Source organism: Podarcis filfolensis (genome assembly GCF_964270895.1).
Source record: "Podarcis filfolensis genome assembly, chromosome: 6".
In the NCBI taxonomy this organism is placed as follows: Eukaryota; Metazoa; Chordata; class Lepidosauria; order Squamata; family Lacertidae; genus Podarcis; species Podarcis filfolensis.
In genome coordinates, this window is record NC_139609.1 from 92,285,378 (window position 1) to 92,299,054 (window position 13,677).

At 47.2% G+C, this 13,677-nt stretch overlaps 1 protein-coding gene across 1 annotated transcript in view; it reads right to left on the bottom strand.

Moving 5' to 3' along the window:
- The window catches only part of LOC310764436 (peroxidasin homolog), a 74,783-nt gene extending 61,547 nt beyond the window's left edge, over positions 1-13,236 (bottom strand). Inside the window, exons 1-2 of the mRNA XM_083618338.1 lie at positions 12,524-13,236; positions 10,101-10,334 (exon numbers count right to left, since the gene is read on the bottom strand). Coding sequence (XP_083474464.1) covers positions 10,101-10,267 — 167 coding nt within the window. The 5' untranslated portion in view covers positions 10,268-10,334; positions 12,524-13,236. The remainder of the gene's footprint in view (positions 1-10,100; positions 10,335-12,523) is intronic.
- Between the last annotated feature and the right edge of the window lie 441 nt (positions 13,237-13,677).

The following is a 13,677-nucleotide window of genomic DNA, read 5'->3' on the forward strand; positions in this document are numbered from 1 at the left end:
ACAGCATCTTAAAAAGTAGAGACATCACCTTGCCAACAAAGGTCCGTATAGTAAAAGCTATGGTTTTCCCAGTAGTGATGTATGGAAGTGAAAGCTGGACCATAAAGAAGGCTGATCGCCGAAGAATTGATGCTTTTGAATTATGGTGCTGGAGGAGACTCTTGAGAGTCCCATGGCCTGGAGGAAGATCAAACCTCTCCATTCTTAAGGAAATCAGCCCTAAGTGCTCACCGGAAGGACAGATCCTGAAGCTGAGGCTCCAATACTTTGGCCACCTCATGAGAAGAGAAGACTCCCTGGAAAAGACCCTGATGTTGGGAAAGATTGAGGGCACAAGGAGAAGGGGACGACAGAGGACAAGATGGTTGGATAGTGTTCTCGAAGCTACCAGCATGAGTTTGACCAAACTGCGGGAGGCAGTGGAAGACAGAAGTGCCTGGCGTGCTCTGGTCTATGGGGTCACAAAGAGTCGGACACGACTAAACGACAACAATCCCCCAAGCTACACTCCTAGAACTACATCATGACTACATTATTGACACATCACAAAAAGGAGGGGTTGAGGGAGGAGTTGTGGTGGTAACCTGAGTGTCTTCTCACCTGGCGGGTTCCACCTTTCCCCCTCCCCATGAGTACCTTCCAGAGGACAAAGGGAGTTTGCAGTTTCCTGTCCCCAGAGGGAAGAGCTGATCACTGCCCTTTGTTCCACTCCATGCTGAATCCACTCCCATATGCAGGTTCTTTGTGAGCGTGATGGTCTTCTGTCTAGGACCATCAAGGTTGGCATGCCAACTGGGTAGGGCTCCTACGGACGTGTTGGTACGCTCGAGGGATTATGGCTGCCCTGTATCAAACCTTCCCCCTTTGATAGTCCTTCCTTCATAGAGCAAAATAAAAGTGGAACGGTACAGATCCGATGTACGAGTGATTTTCTATGAATTTATAACAGAAGCATCGCGTATGTGGTGTGTGAGTCTTTACTGGGTGAGTTTTTACAGTGAGGCCATCAAGCTCACTGGGTGGCCTCGGGCCAGTCACTCTCAGCCTAACCCATCTCATAAGGTTGTTGTTGTCGTGAGGATAATATGGGGAGGAGTAATAATAATAATAATAATAATAATAATAATAATAATAATTTTTATTTATATCCCGCCCTCCCCGGCCGAAGCCGGGCTCAGGGCAGCTAAGAACACTAAAACAGTGCAACATTATAAAACATTATAAAAATTAATTAAAATCGAAATTGATGGCAACCATAAACTAAAGTTTTGTAAAGATTGCCAAGGAGGGAGTCAGGCTGCGCCCTGACCAAAGGCCTGGTGGAACAGCTCTGTCTTGCAGGCCCTGCGGAAAGATGTCACGTCCTGCAGGGCCCTTGTCTCTTGTGACAGAGCGTTCCACCAGGTTGGAGCCGCAGCCGAGAAAGCCCTGGCTCTGGTTGAGGCCAGCCTAACCTCTCTGTGGCCTGGGACCTTCAAGATGTTTTTATTTGAAGACCGTAAGTAGAAGTATATATGCTACCTTGAGGTCCTGGAATAGCTCAAAGGGAATATAAATGTAATGAAAATAAAAATAAGAACAAAAACAAAAATGAATAAATAAAGAAACATTTTTTTTCAATACAGCATTGTCTAACCTCCCTGCAATCAAATCAGAATTTATATGTCCACTGAATAGCTGAGTTTGCCTCCTGGCAAAAAATTGTGCAAAACAGGCCATGCTCAATTAACAGGTAGTCTGCAAATAACTTGAGTGCTGTCTTTTTGAAAGCAGGCTTGTTTTTTGCAAGGGTGCCAAATCCTCTTTAATCGCAGAAGCTTAATTCACCGGTATGCGAGTGAATCCCACCTGCGAATCAGCAACAGTCTGGACTTAGTTTTACTGCAGTCATTGCAACCCTGAACCTCATGCAGACTGGCGCAGCCAAAACTGAAGGCAAATAAATGAATAATGAGAGAAACTTCCTAAGTAATGTTAAGTGAATTCCCATCCCCATGTTCTCCCCCCGCATTGCACACACACATACCTTGTCTTTATTTTTATCTGGTTAGTTTAATGCACAGGTTGAACAGCAGGGGAAGAACCTGATTTTAATTAGAAGGTTTAGCGGAGCCAAAGAAGGGGCCAGAATACAGGAGGTGGCTCCGTTCCAGCTTCAGGCTCTCGAACTCCACAACTGCAAATGAATTATTTCTAAGTAAAACATTTTCTGTACTTTGTGGTAACAGCAAGGCCAAAAAAAAGGAGGATGTATTTAAATGGAAGAGACCTTTGGATGTAGAATGAGCCAAGGGAGAGTGATGGGTGATTATGGGCAGGAGATATCCTTTTGCAGGTTCAGTTCCCTATCTGTAAAATGGGAATAATAATAATAATAATAATAATAATAATAATAATAATAATTACTCTGCCCATCTGGGTTTCCCTATTCCCTAGAGAATAGTAAGGATCTGCTTAGCACAGTTGTTGTGGACTACAAATACTATCATCCCTGAACACTGACCACACTGACGGGGACTCATAGGAATTATAGTCCAAAACACCTGGGGAGTGCCGGGTTGTCAAAGGCTGGTGTTCATCATTTTGAGGGCCTTAATGGAAATTCTGGATGTGCATAAAAGGTAAAGGTAAAGGGACTCTGGGGTTGCGGCGCTCATCTCGCTTTACTGGCCGAGGAAGCCAGCGTACAGCTTCCGGGTCATGTGGCCAGCATGACTAAGCCGCTTCTGGCAAACCAGAGCAGCGCACGGAAACGCCGTTTACCTTCCCGCTGGAGTGGTACCTATTTATCTACTTGCACTTTGACGTGCTTTCGAACTGCTAGGTGGGCAGGAGCAGGGACCGAGCAACGGGAGCTCACCCCGTCACGGGGATTTGAACCACCAACCTTCTGATCGGCAAGCCCTAGGCTCTGTGGTTTAACCCACAGCGCCACCCATGTCCCTTTCTGGATGTGCATACACAGCAGTAATTCAGACGTTTCTGCAAATGGGCTCTGTATGGAGGGGCATGTACAAACCAGACCTTCGTCTACTTCTGCATGTAACATATGAGGGAATAAAACCATAGGAACACAAAAGAGGCTGCTGGATCGGATCAATGGCCCATCTCATCCAGCATCCTGTTCTCACAGTGGCCAACCAGATGCCTGTGGGAAACCCACAAGCAGGATTTGAGCAAAAGAGCCCTCTCTCTGCCTGTGGTTTCCAGCAACTGGCGTTCAGAAGCATTGTTGCCTCCAATCGTGGAGGCAGAACAAAGCCATCGAGAGCCCTCTCCTCCTCCATGAATTTATCCAGTCTTTTAAAGGTAGCCATCACAGCTTCCTGTGGCAGTGAGTTCCATAGTTTATCTTTCCTGAATCTTCTTTCATCTGCCCTGAATCTTCCAACATTTCTGTTGGCAGGGACATCCCAAAGGCCTTTAGGGAGGTATTTTTATATGCGACGGCCGCAGCTCGGACTTTGGTGGCAAAGGGGTGGGAGGAACAAGAAGCCCCGACAATAAAAGACTGGCATTACAAGCTGCAAGAATTTGCTGAAATGGCGCAGTTAAAAAATACCCTGAGAGGCAACTCAAAACAAAAATTTATGGAAAAGTGGGACAGATATAAAACATATGTTCAAAAATACAGTAAAGGTTCACTATCTATGCTGGCATTTGATTGACGTTGGAGTGAGACTGAGTTGAGAAATAAGAGCACATATTGATATAGGAATGTATTGGATAATATGTAAAGAAATATACAATAATGAGAGTACATTCATTTGTAAAAAAAAAGGAATATATAACGGGAAAGACAGGAAATCTAGTGTGCTGGTATGTATATGTTTTTTTGTTTTTTCTCTTTGTTCTTTCTTTTTTTTGTTTCATTTTTTTTCTAGGTATATAGAATTTGTATCTAATTTTTGTATACATGTTGGAAATTATAGTAAGTCCTGTAATGTAATATGACAATGTTTACCGATGTAATATAAGAATGTTAACAAATAAATAAAATGCAAATTCAAAAAAAGAAAAAGAAATAATTTTTTAAAAAAAGAATCTTCCAACATTCAGTTTCAATGAATGTCCATGGGTTCTAGTGCTATGAGAGAAGGAGAAACACTTTTCTCTTCTCAATTTCTCCATGCCTGGGCTAATTTCTACATCTCACCAGCATAGGATCTATGAGTTGCCACCACCTTTCCAGCCGGATATCCCTCTTTTTTCCATATATCCCTAAACCTGGACTTAAAACAAAACAAAACCACCCAAATGTGACACTACGAGACAAATGGCCGAAGACCTACTTGGTTCAAAAATTACTGCCTGCACAAACGGTCCACAGCTGTTGCTTTTCTGCAAGCTGTTGGCTCCGTCCTGCCAGATCACATCTGGGCTGCTGTTGCTCCGGAGGAACAGGCCGCAGCCAACACATATCCATCACATACTTTCAGCGCTGACCTCTCTGTCCATTTGCCCTTTCTGTTTTGGGATGAAGCGGGATTTCTCATTAAGCGGGTTGCTGGCTTCAGTCTGCAGTGGGAGCCAGGACCTCTGCATGTTCCAGCTGCAAGGGGCAGGACATGTGTGGAAGCCAGAATAATATGCGGTCACAGAATCGAGGATCCTGACCCGGCTTTGCATACAAACTCTGAGCGGACTGCTTCTCCAAGGAAGACGTTTAAAAATTGGCAGGAGCAGAGGGGGTGTGTGTTATGAGAGCAGGGGACAGTGGTGTTCAGTCTTTCTCTGGCTTCCCACATTGACTTTTCTGGCAAGGAATTCCCACAGGCATCTGCCACAGAATGGTTGTGTGGTGTAAAGGAGTCTGGGGGATATTTGAGGAGTCACACAAGTCTATTGGGCCATGCCGTAACGTTCTGTGTGGATGGAGGCTGTACATCAGGGCAGTTGGTGGGTATCTGGATGATTCATGGTTGATCAGCATACATTTAAAGCACCCCCCCAGAAAAAAAGAACCCTGGGAATTGTAGTTTGTTAAGGGCGCTGGGAATTCTAGCTCTGTAAGGGGTGAACTAGAGTTCCCAAGATTCTTCGGTGTGTGTGTGTGTGTGTGTGTGTGTGTGTGCTCTAAATGTATATAGTACATATGCAGGCTCAGTCCTATAGCAACAACAGGCTTTTCTCCTGCTCCTTAGTCAGGCGCTGAGCATGTGCAAATTGTAGTACAGTGGTACCTCAGGTTACATACGCTTCAGGTTACAGACTCTGCTAACCCAGAAATAGTACCTCGGGTTAAGAACTTTGCTTCAGGATGAGAACAGAAATCGCGCTCCAGTGGCGCGGCGGCAGCAGGAGGCCCCATTACCTAAAGTGGTGCTTCAGGTTAAGAACAGTTTCAGGTTAAGAACGGACCTCTGGAACGAATTAAGTTCTAAACCCGAGGTACCACTGTAACTTACATGTGTTTGTACCATTTCGCAGTATTTGTACTAGTTTGCAGGTCATTCCAGTGTTTGACTCATGGAGGCGCTGTTGATAATTAGCTCCGCCCATGCTGACAAAAGTGGGAGGGGATTGCAGGTGTGGGGGACCTAACTGGACTGGGGTCCTGGTGTGGGGTAAAAAGGTAAAGGTAAAGGGACCACTGACCATTAGGCCCAGTCGTGGCCGACTCTGGGGTTGCAGCGCTCATCTCGCTTTATTAACCGAGGGAGCCGGCGTACAGCTTCCGGGTCATGTGGCCAGCATGAATAAGCCGCTTCTGGCGAACCAGAGCAGCACACGGAAATGTGTTTACCTTCCCGCCGGAGCGGTACCTATTTATCTACTTGCACTTCGATGTGTTTTCGAACTGCTAGGTTGGCAGGAGCAGGGACCGAGCAACGGGAGCTCACCCCGTCGCGGGGATTCGAACCGCTGACCTTCTGATCGGCAAGTCCTAGGCTCTGTGGTTTGATAATAAGCTATGCCCCATCTTCCCCTCTGAGTGACCCCACTGTTTCTTTGTTCTTCCTTTTGCTATGAACATACCCATAAAAGCCTTTTTTGTTGCTTTTAACCTCTCTAGCAAGCCTGAGTTCATTCTGTGCTTTAGCTTTTCTGACTTTGTGTCTACACATGCTGGCTATTTGTTTGAATTCCTCTTTGGTGGTTTCTCCCCTTTTCCATTTTTTGTACACATCCTTTTTTAATCTTAACTCAGTTAAAAGTTCTTTAGATAGCCACCCTGGCTTCTTTAGACACCTTCCATGTTTCCGTCTCATTGGTATTGCCTGAAGTTGTGCTTTTACTATCTCCCTCTTAACAAACTCCCAGCCATCATGAACTCCCTTTCCTTTTAGTATTACTGTCCATGGGATCTCACCCAGCACTTCCCTAAGTTTTATGAAGTCAGCTTTCTTAAAGTCAAGAAATTGAGTTCTAGTATGCTTGGCTGCTCCTTTTAAGGAACTTCAGGGTCCCTGGAACAAAAATGTACACAATCCAAGTTACAGCAATCCCTTGGAGAACTGATGAGGAAATGTCACTCATGCTAAGCCACTGTCTGTAATGGCTAATTAATATCTGACTTTAACTTTTTAATATAGTTCTTATTGCACGGTTTTACTGCTGTAGGGACGCGGGTGGCACTGTGTTAAACCACAGAGCCTAGGACTAGCTGATCAGAAGGTTGGCGGTTCGAATCCCCACAACAGGGTGAGCTCCCGTTGCTCGGTCCCTGCTCCTGCCAACCTAGCAGTTCAAAATCATGTCAAAGTGCAAGTAGATAAATAGGTCCCGCTCCAGCAGGAAGGTAAACGGCGTTTCCTTGTGCTGCTCTGTTTCGCCAGAAGCGACTTAGTCATGCTGGCCACATGACCTGGAAGCTGTACACCGGCTTCCTCGGCCAGTAAAGCAAGATGAGCGCCACAACCCCAGAGTCGGTCATGACTGGACCTAATGGTTGGGGTCCCTTTACTTTTACTTCACTGCTGTAAACGACTTTGGCGTTGTTGTTTTTAATGACACAGCAGTATATAAAGAAATAAAATAATGATTTGAAGAGGAATATGATGCATCTCACTACAGTGGGGTCCACATGCCAAGTGAAAAATGCATTTTTTGGTAAACTTTTTGAGGTTTTTCTTTTCTCCCCCCCCCTTTTTTACAATCAATTGGTGTATTCATTGTAGGAAATAAATAACTAAGCGTACCTGCTCAGTCTGCTGCCCAGGTGCTTCGGAATGATGGGCAACTACAAGGCCTTCTTGGGGTGCCTTATTTGTTAAATCAGACCTGGTCTAGACAGCACTTTGTAAATAAATGATAATAATGAAAGCCAGTGTGGCATAATGGTTAGGGTGTTCGGCTAGGGCCCAGGAGACCAGGGTTCGAATCCACACTCGGCCATGAGGCTCACTGGGTGACCTTAGGCTACTCACCATCTCTTAACCTAACCAACATCACAGGGTTGTTGCGTGGGTGAAATGGGGAGAACCGTATACACCCCCCTTGAGAAGATAAAGGTGGTATATAAATGAAACAAACAAATGGAAATCTTCAAACAGAGGACTTACCCCTGACAGCCTTTTGTAGAAGGTAAAGGTAAAGGGACCCCTGACCATTAGGTCCAGTCGTGGCTGACTCTGGGGTTGCAGTGCTCATCTTGCTTTACTGGCCGAGGGAGCCGGCGTACAGCTTCTGGGTCGTGTGGCCAGCATGACTAAGCTGCTTCTGGCAAACCAGAGCAGCGCACGGAAATGCCGTTTACCTTCCCGCCAGAGTGGTACCTATTTATCTACTTGCAGTTTGACGTGCTTTCAAACTGCTAGGTTGGCAGGAGCAGGGACCGAGCAACAGGAGCTCACCCCATCACTGGGATTCGAACCGCCGACCTTCTGATTGGCAAGTCCTAGGCTCTGTGGTTTAACCCACAGCAACACCCGTGTCCCTACGACAGCCTTTTGTAAACAGTGTTTAATGCTGATTCGATAGATCAGCAAAATGTGCGGTAGGCATTGGGGTCAAGTTCGCCTCCCCTACTGTTCAGGGCTGTTGCTTCTCCCAACATACAGAAGGGCTGTGGCTCAGTGGTAGGGCATCTGCCCTGCATGCAGAACGTCCCAAGTTCAGTCCCCAGCATCTCCAGACGGAGCTGGAAAAAACTCCCTGCCAGAAAATTCTAGGGAGCTGCTGCCAGCCCGTGTAGGCAGTACCAAGCTAGATTGACCAATTGGCTGAGACTGCATAAGGCAGTTTCCTGTGTTTAAAGAGAGGGCTGAGATGCTACATAAACCTTGAACCAAAAAATGCGAAACAAGAAAGTCCACAGTCACATCTATGCCAGGAGCATGTGGAAGAACACTTGGTAGCTTGAAACGTGCGCCTTACAGCTAATGTTTCTGAAAAAGGGCTGGCAGACACCCTGGATGTGGCTTGCCCATTTGGCTTCCTTGATACTATACTATGGACCTTTTTGTTCATTTAGCTGAAAACAAGTGTACCTATTTTCCTTCTGTCAGATGTTGGTCGGCAATAGAAACACACTCCCCCCTACCCTGTGCTTTCATCCTGGGAGTTTGAGACTCAGACTCAGACTTGCTAAGGCAACTTCCTTCCTCTCCAGCCGTGTCAGTTTCACCCATTGCTCCCCTCTCCCAGCCACTTTGCATGGACTTCCTCAGCTACACACACACACACACACACACACACACACACACACACACACACACGTACATCACACCCAATCCAGTGGACGTTTGGGAATTTTGCAGATTTACACACAGGTACCCCTGTATATTTCTGCTGGAGTTGGTTCAATGAGGACTGTGTTCATTTGCTCTGTCTGCACCCCACCCTCCGAACGTTAAGCTGCGGCTTAAAGATAAAGGAAACTGGAACATTGAAAGTGCAAAGAAGTTTAGAAAGCACATGTGTTTGCTTTTAGAAATGCAAGACTGGCGTTATGTTGAACGAATGAACACACACACACACACACACACACACACAGCTGAGTTTTCCACTTCCCGCAGGAGGGATAGGCTATTCTGACGATAGGATTTTACCCAACACCAGCCCGGCAGCATCAAAACTTTGGGCACAATCTTTCCAGAAGTTCTTTACAAGGGGATGCATTTAAATGAGTGGGAGATGCACAAGGGCATCTGCCACAGAATTGTAGAGTTGGAATGGCCCCAAAGGATCATCTAAGTCCAACATCCGGCAATGCAGGAATCACAGCTGTGTCATTTTCACGCGAAGCTGTCTACCTTCGACTCACACAAACGCAGACAAACACACAAACACACTCCAAGGAACAAGGGAGAGGAGGGACTCCCCCAGCTGACATCTCATTTCAGGTTGCTAAGATGAGGCCACCTGCTTGGGCCCCCCACTTTTAAATCCCCACATTTGAAAGCAGATGAGCGAGGGACTGTGACCAGGATATGGAGTAAGCACTTGGAAGGAAATAGATGCTCTGAACAAATGAATCCCAAGCCACCTTTCAAGTCACATAAAGATCCACTTCCATGCTAAAAGTGCATGCTATTTTATAACATCCTCCAAACATCTCCTCCTTTCTGCAAATCCTTTGCTTAACTACCCCCACCCCGGGGTCTGCAGCAAAACCTAAACATGGTGAGTGCATTTCTGCACATTCTTCCCTTGTTAAGCTCTGACTTTCCTCCTTTCCATGTGAAACGGCGGACTGTAAACTCCTTGGAGACAGAGACCTTTTCTTTTCCTGCTTCTGCTCTCAACTGCTCGGTGCATGAACGGTGCCGTAGGAATAATATTGCTTTTGCTCAATCCCCCGTTTGCAGAATTCTTTTCTGCAAAGCAACTTCCAGTGCTTTGTAACCAATAACACACACACACACACACACACACAATCTTGGGGAACTTATAATTTCCAATAGTTTCTCCAGAAATGCAAATGTCTTTGGTGCCACAACAACTCCCCAAAGTAGGTCCACTCTCCCATGTAGAGGCAAGGAACTTGCAACCACGAGACAGTAATTTGCCCAAGGCCACGCCACGGGTCTGTGGCAGAGGTGGAACTTGACCCTCCCACCTTCCGGATCCCAAACCCGGATCTAGCGGCACTCCGCTAAACTGGCACACACAGTTTAACACCCAGAGGAGAATCGCCAAAGGAAAGTGCTACTTACAGGACATTGGTCTGTGGTGGGACTTCAGGGATGGTTTCTAGCATCAAATGCATGCATCTGACTGTGGTCCTGAAGCATAAGCACCGGCTGGGGCAGGAGCTGGCTGAGACAGGTAAGAGAAGCACCAGGTAGATGCTGGGGAGGAGGCCTGCGGCTCTGCCCAGCATGGTGTTTGCAGGGATGTTAAGTTCCCCAGATTCTGAGCTGCAAAGAAGCAGACCGAAATCTCCCAGCCTTGAGGGACGGGGAGGAGAAGAAGGGGGGAGGAAGGAGGAGGTGGGGACACACACGGACATATGTTTCCAATTAAGTTAAGGCAGTCTGACAGGCCAACTCCCACCCTCCCAGCTTACGATGCACATACAACATCCGAAAATCAAACTGCGACCCCAGTTGGGCTCTGCTCTCCACAGCAGATTCCTCGTTAATTCTGCCTTGGCTCCCAGCCTGATTAGCAGGAACTCTTCGTTTTCCCTGGGTGGCCGGCGGGGTCTCAGGACCCAAAGATCAGCAAGGGGGTGGTGGGATGGGACAGAGAAGCCTGCTTTGCAGAGGGAGCTTGGAGACCCAGTTGTTGTTTCTAAAGAGATGCAATGGTGGAAGGGCAAAGGCACCATCACCCTTGGAGCACAGATGTAGCAGACTCTAGAGACACTGCTAATGGCTGGTGTACTCTTTCACCAGAGCATCACCAACAAAAGAAAGCACTTTCCACAAGGGCTTGCATGCTGCAGGTGCACCAAACTGCTATGACATGGGGGGGCGGGGCGTACCTGTCTCTAGGCATAACACCCTGATCTTGGAGGCTAAGCAGGGTCCAGACAGGTTAGTACTTGGAGGGGAGACCTCCTGGGAGTGCCTAGTGCTGTAGGCGTGGTGAGGAACCTCTGGTCCTCCAGATGTTTGAAGCCACCTCCCACGAGCCCCAGCCAGTACAACCAAAGGTCAGGGTTGATGGGAACACCAGACCAGCAGCATCTAGAGTGCCATGGGTTTCTTAAACCTGGGCTAGGAGTTCATAATGCCCAACCACTGAAACCGCCGTGTTCAGTCTGATAAGCAGCGATGGACTCTGAAAACTCTAGAGCAAGCAAGACTAGGAAACTCTGGTTCATGGGCCAGTCTTGGTCCACTAGGGACTTCAATTTGGATCTTGAGGCCATTTTACTTAAACCACATCCACCTGACCTTCAGCTGGTTGGGAGGACAGGATTAAATCCTGCACTGGCTGCACACACCTGTTCCCAGCAGGGAAGGGGTTCCCATAGCCAAGGTAGCAGGATTTAATATCCACTCATCAGTTGTTGGCAGGGGATAAATCCTGCTCTATTCAAGCTGCCTAATGTTCCCATTTGAGCCATTGGTTTTTGGAGACTCAAGTGTGTATGTGCACTGTTCTTTTCTTTTTTTCTTTCTTCTTCTTATTCTTAGCACGCTTGGCACGTCAACTCAAGCACCTTTGGCCCTTAACCAACAGTGAAACATGCACCAGTGGAAAGATAATAGGAAGAGCTATCCACAGAGGTGCAGATTTGATACCTGATTTGATTTCATTATTTTATATATGTTGGAAGCCGCCCAGAGTAGCTGGGGCAATCCAACCAGATGGGCAGGGCATCATCATCATCTGAGGGTGGCAGGTGAAGGCTCTTGACAGCCCCATGTCCTTGGTTGGAAGGTGGGGAGAAAGGTGCTCCTAGATGTATCTCCATGCAAGAACCATCAGGCTCTACCCAAATTCCATCTTGGCTCCACACTGACTGACCAGGCCCTGCCCTGGTTCCATGGTGGGCTTTGGACTCTAAATGTTCTAAGGCTAAGCCAGGCATCCCCAAACTCGGCCCTCTAGATGTTTTGGGACTACAGTTCCCATCATCCCTGACCACTGGCGTCCTGTTAGCTAGGGATGATGGGAGTTGTAGTTCCAAAACATCTAGAGGGCCAAATTTGGGGATGCCTGTTGTAAGCCCTCAGTTACCTCCACTTGGTCTCTGCTACTCCCCCGCCCCCAAATTTCCTTAGAATGCAGTGACCCAGACCAGACAAATTACTCCATTTAAGGCCGTACCAGTGCCAAATAGAGCAGCCGTCATGAGTTTCGGGGATTATTCACACTTGGCCGGCCTCTGGGCATTAACTAACATTAATTAATTGTGTTTGTCGGAGCAAAGAACCTCACTGGGTTCCTGGCAGAGTTGGACGCATTCATGAAGAGCACCCCACCATTCATTATAATTTCCCATCATTTATATATCACCGTCAATGTTCAATTTATGATTTATTTATTTTTAATCCTCGTGGAAAATCTTCAGTATTTTAGTGCAAATTTCTCCTAAGCACGTTTTGTATGCAGCTTTTACTAATGCATGGATTTTTGCAAGTTATTTCCCTCGACGTGCTATTTCATTCTGTGTTGTCTTCACCTGTATATGCATTTTTGTAAACATCCTTTGGCTGGCGAACGGCATCACAAAATTCGGAGAACGACGAATTATCGAAGGTTGGCTGTGCTTCAGTTCTCATAAAGTTTAAAAAAGTGCAAATGTGATTGCTTCGGCTTTCAATGTGAATTGGATCAAACTTCTGCCCCATCTCTAGTAGTGGCGAGGGAGTGATAATCTGAGGAGAGGGGAGCTGTTGCATGTGAGGAGTGTGCATGAGATAGCATATAAGGGTCCCAGGAGGTTGACTAAGGGTGAATGCAACCATCAGGCCAAAGAAGCCTAGCTGCCCCTATAGTAAGGATGAGGAAGCTGTGGTCCTGCAGATGACCAGATATGATGGGAGTTGTAGTCCAGGGGTAGGCAACCTAAGGCCCGGGGGCTGGATGTGGCCCAATCACCTTCTAAATCCAGCCTGCGGACGGTCCGGGAATCAGCGTGTTTTTACATGAGTAGAATGTGTCCTTTTATTTAAAATGCTTCTCTGGGTTATTTGTGGGGCATAGGAATTCGTTCATTTCCCCCTCCCCCAAATATAGTCCGGCCCACCACATGGTCTGAGGGACAGTGGACCAGCCTACGGCTGAAAAAGGATGCTGACCCCTGTTGTGGTCCAACAACACTTAGAAGGCAACAGATTCCCCATACCTGACCTGTAGAGCAACTTGGTGCTGCCCAGATGTTGCTGGGCCGATCAATGTAGAGATCTACCTTTTAGACTTTGAGTACTTACCTGTGACATCAATGGGCCACCTAGCTCCCCGAGGAGCTGGCTTCAGGCACTAGGCCTGTTGGCAGACCCACTCTGTGCTACAAAGATGTCTGCAGACGTGGCATGAAGGCTGGGAGCATCAGCCCTGCCCTGTGGGAATCCCTTGCAGACGACTGCAGTGCCTCAAGACAGACCATCAGGTTGTGCATCCACAGCAGTGACCAAAGGAGGAATGAGCGCCGGGAGGAGCTCAGAGAGAAGAAACACCACGGTGCAGCTGCTGCAGCACAACCGGATGCCTTCCTCTGACCCAGCTGCAACAAAACATGTCTCTCCCATATCGGTCTCTACAGCCACAGCAGGCGCTGTAATCATCCAACCGTTTGACTTCACCCACAAAGGGGCACTTCTCCATTGTCTCCTG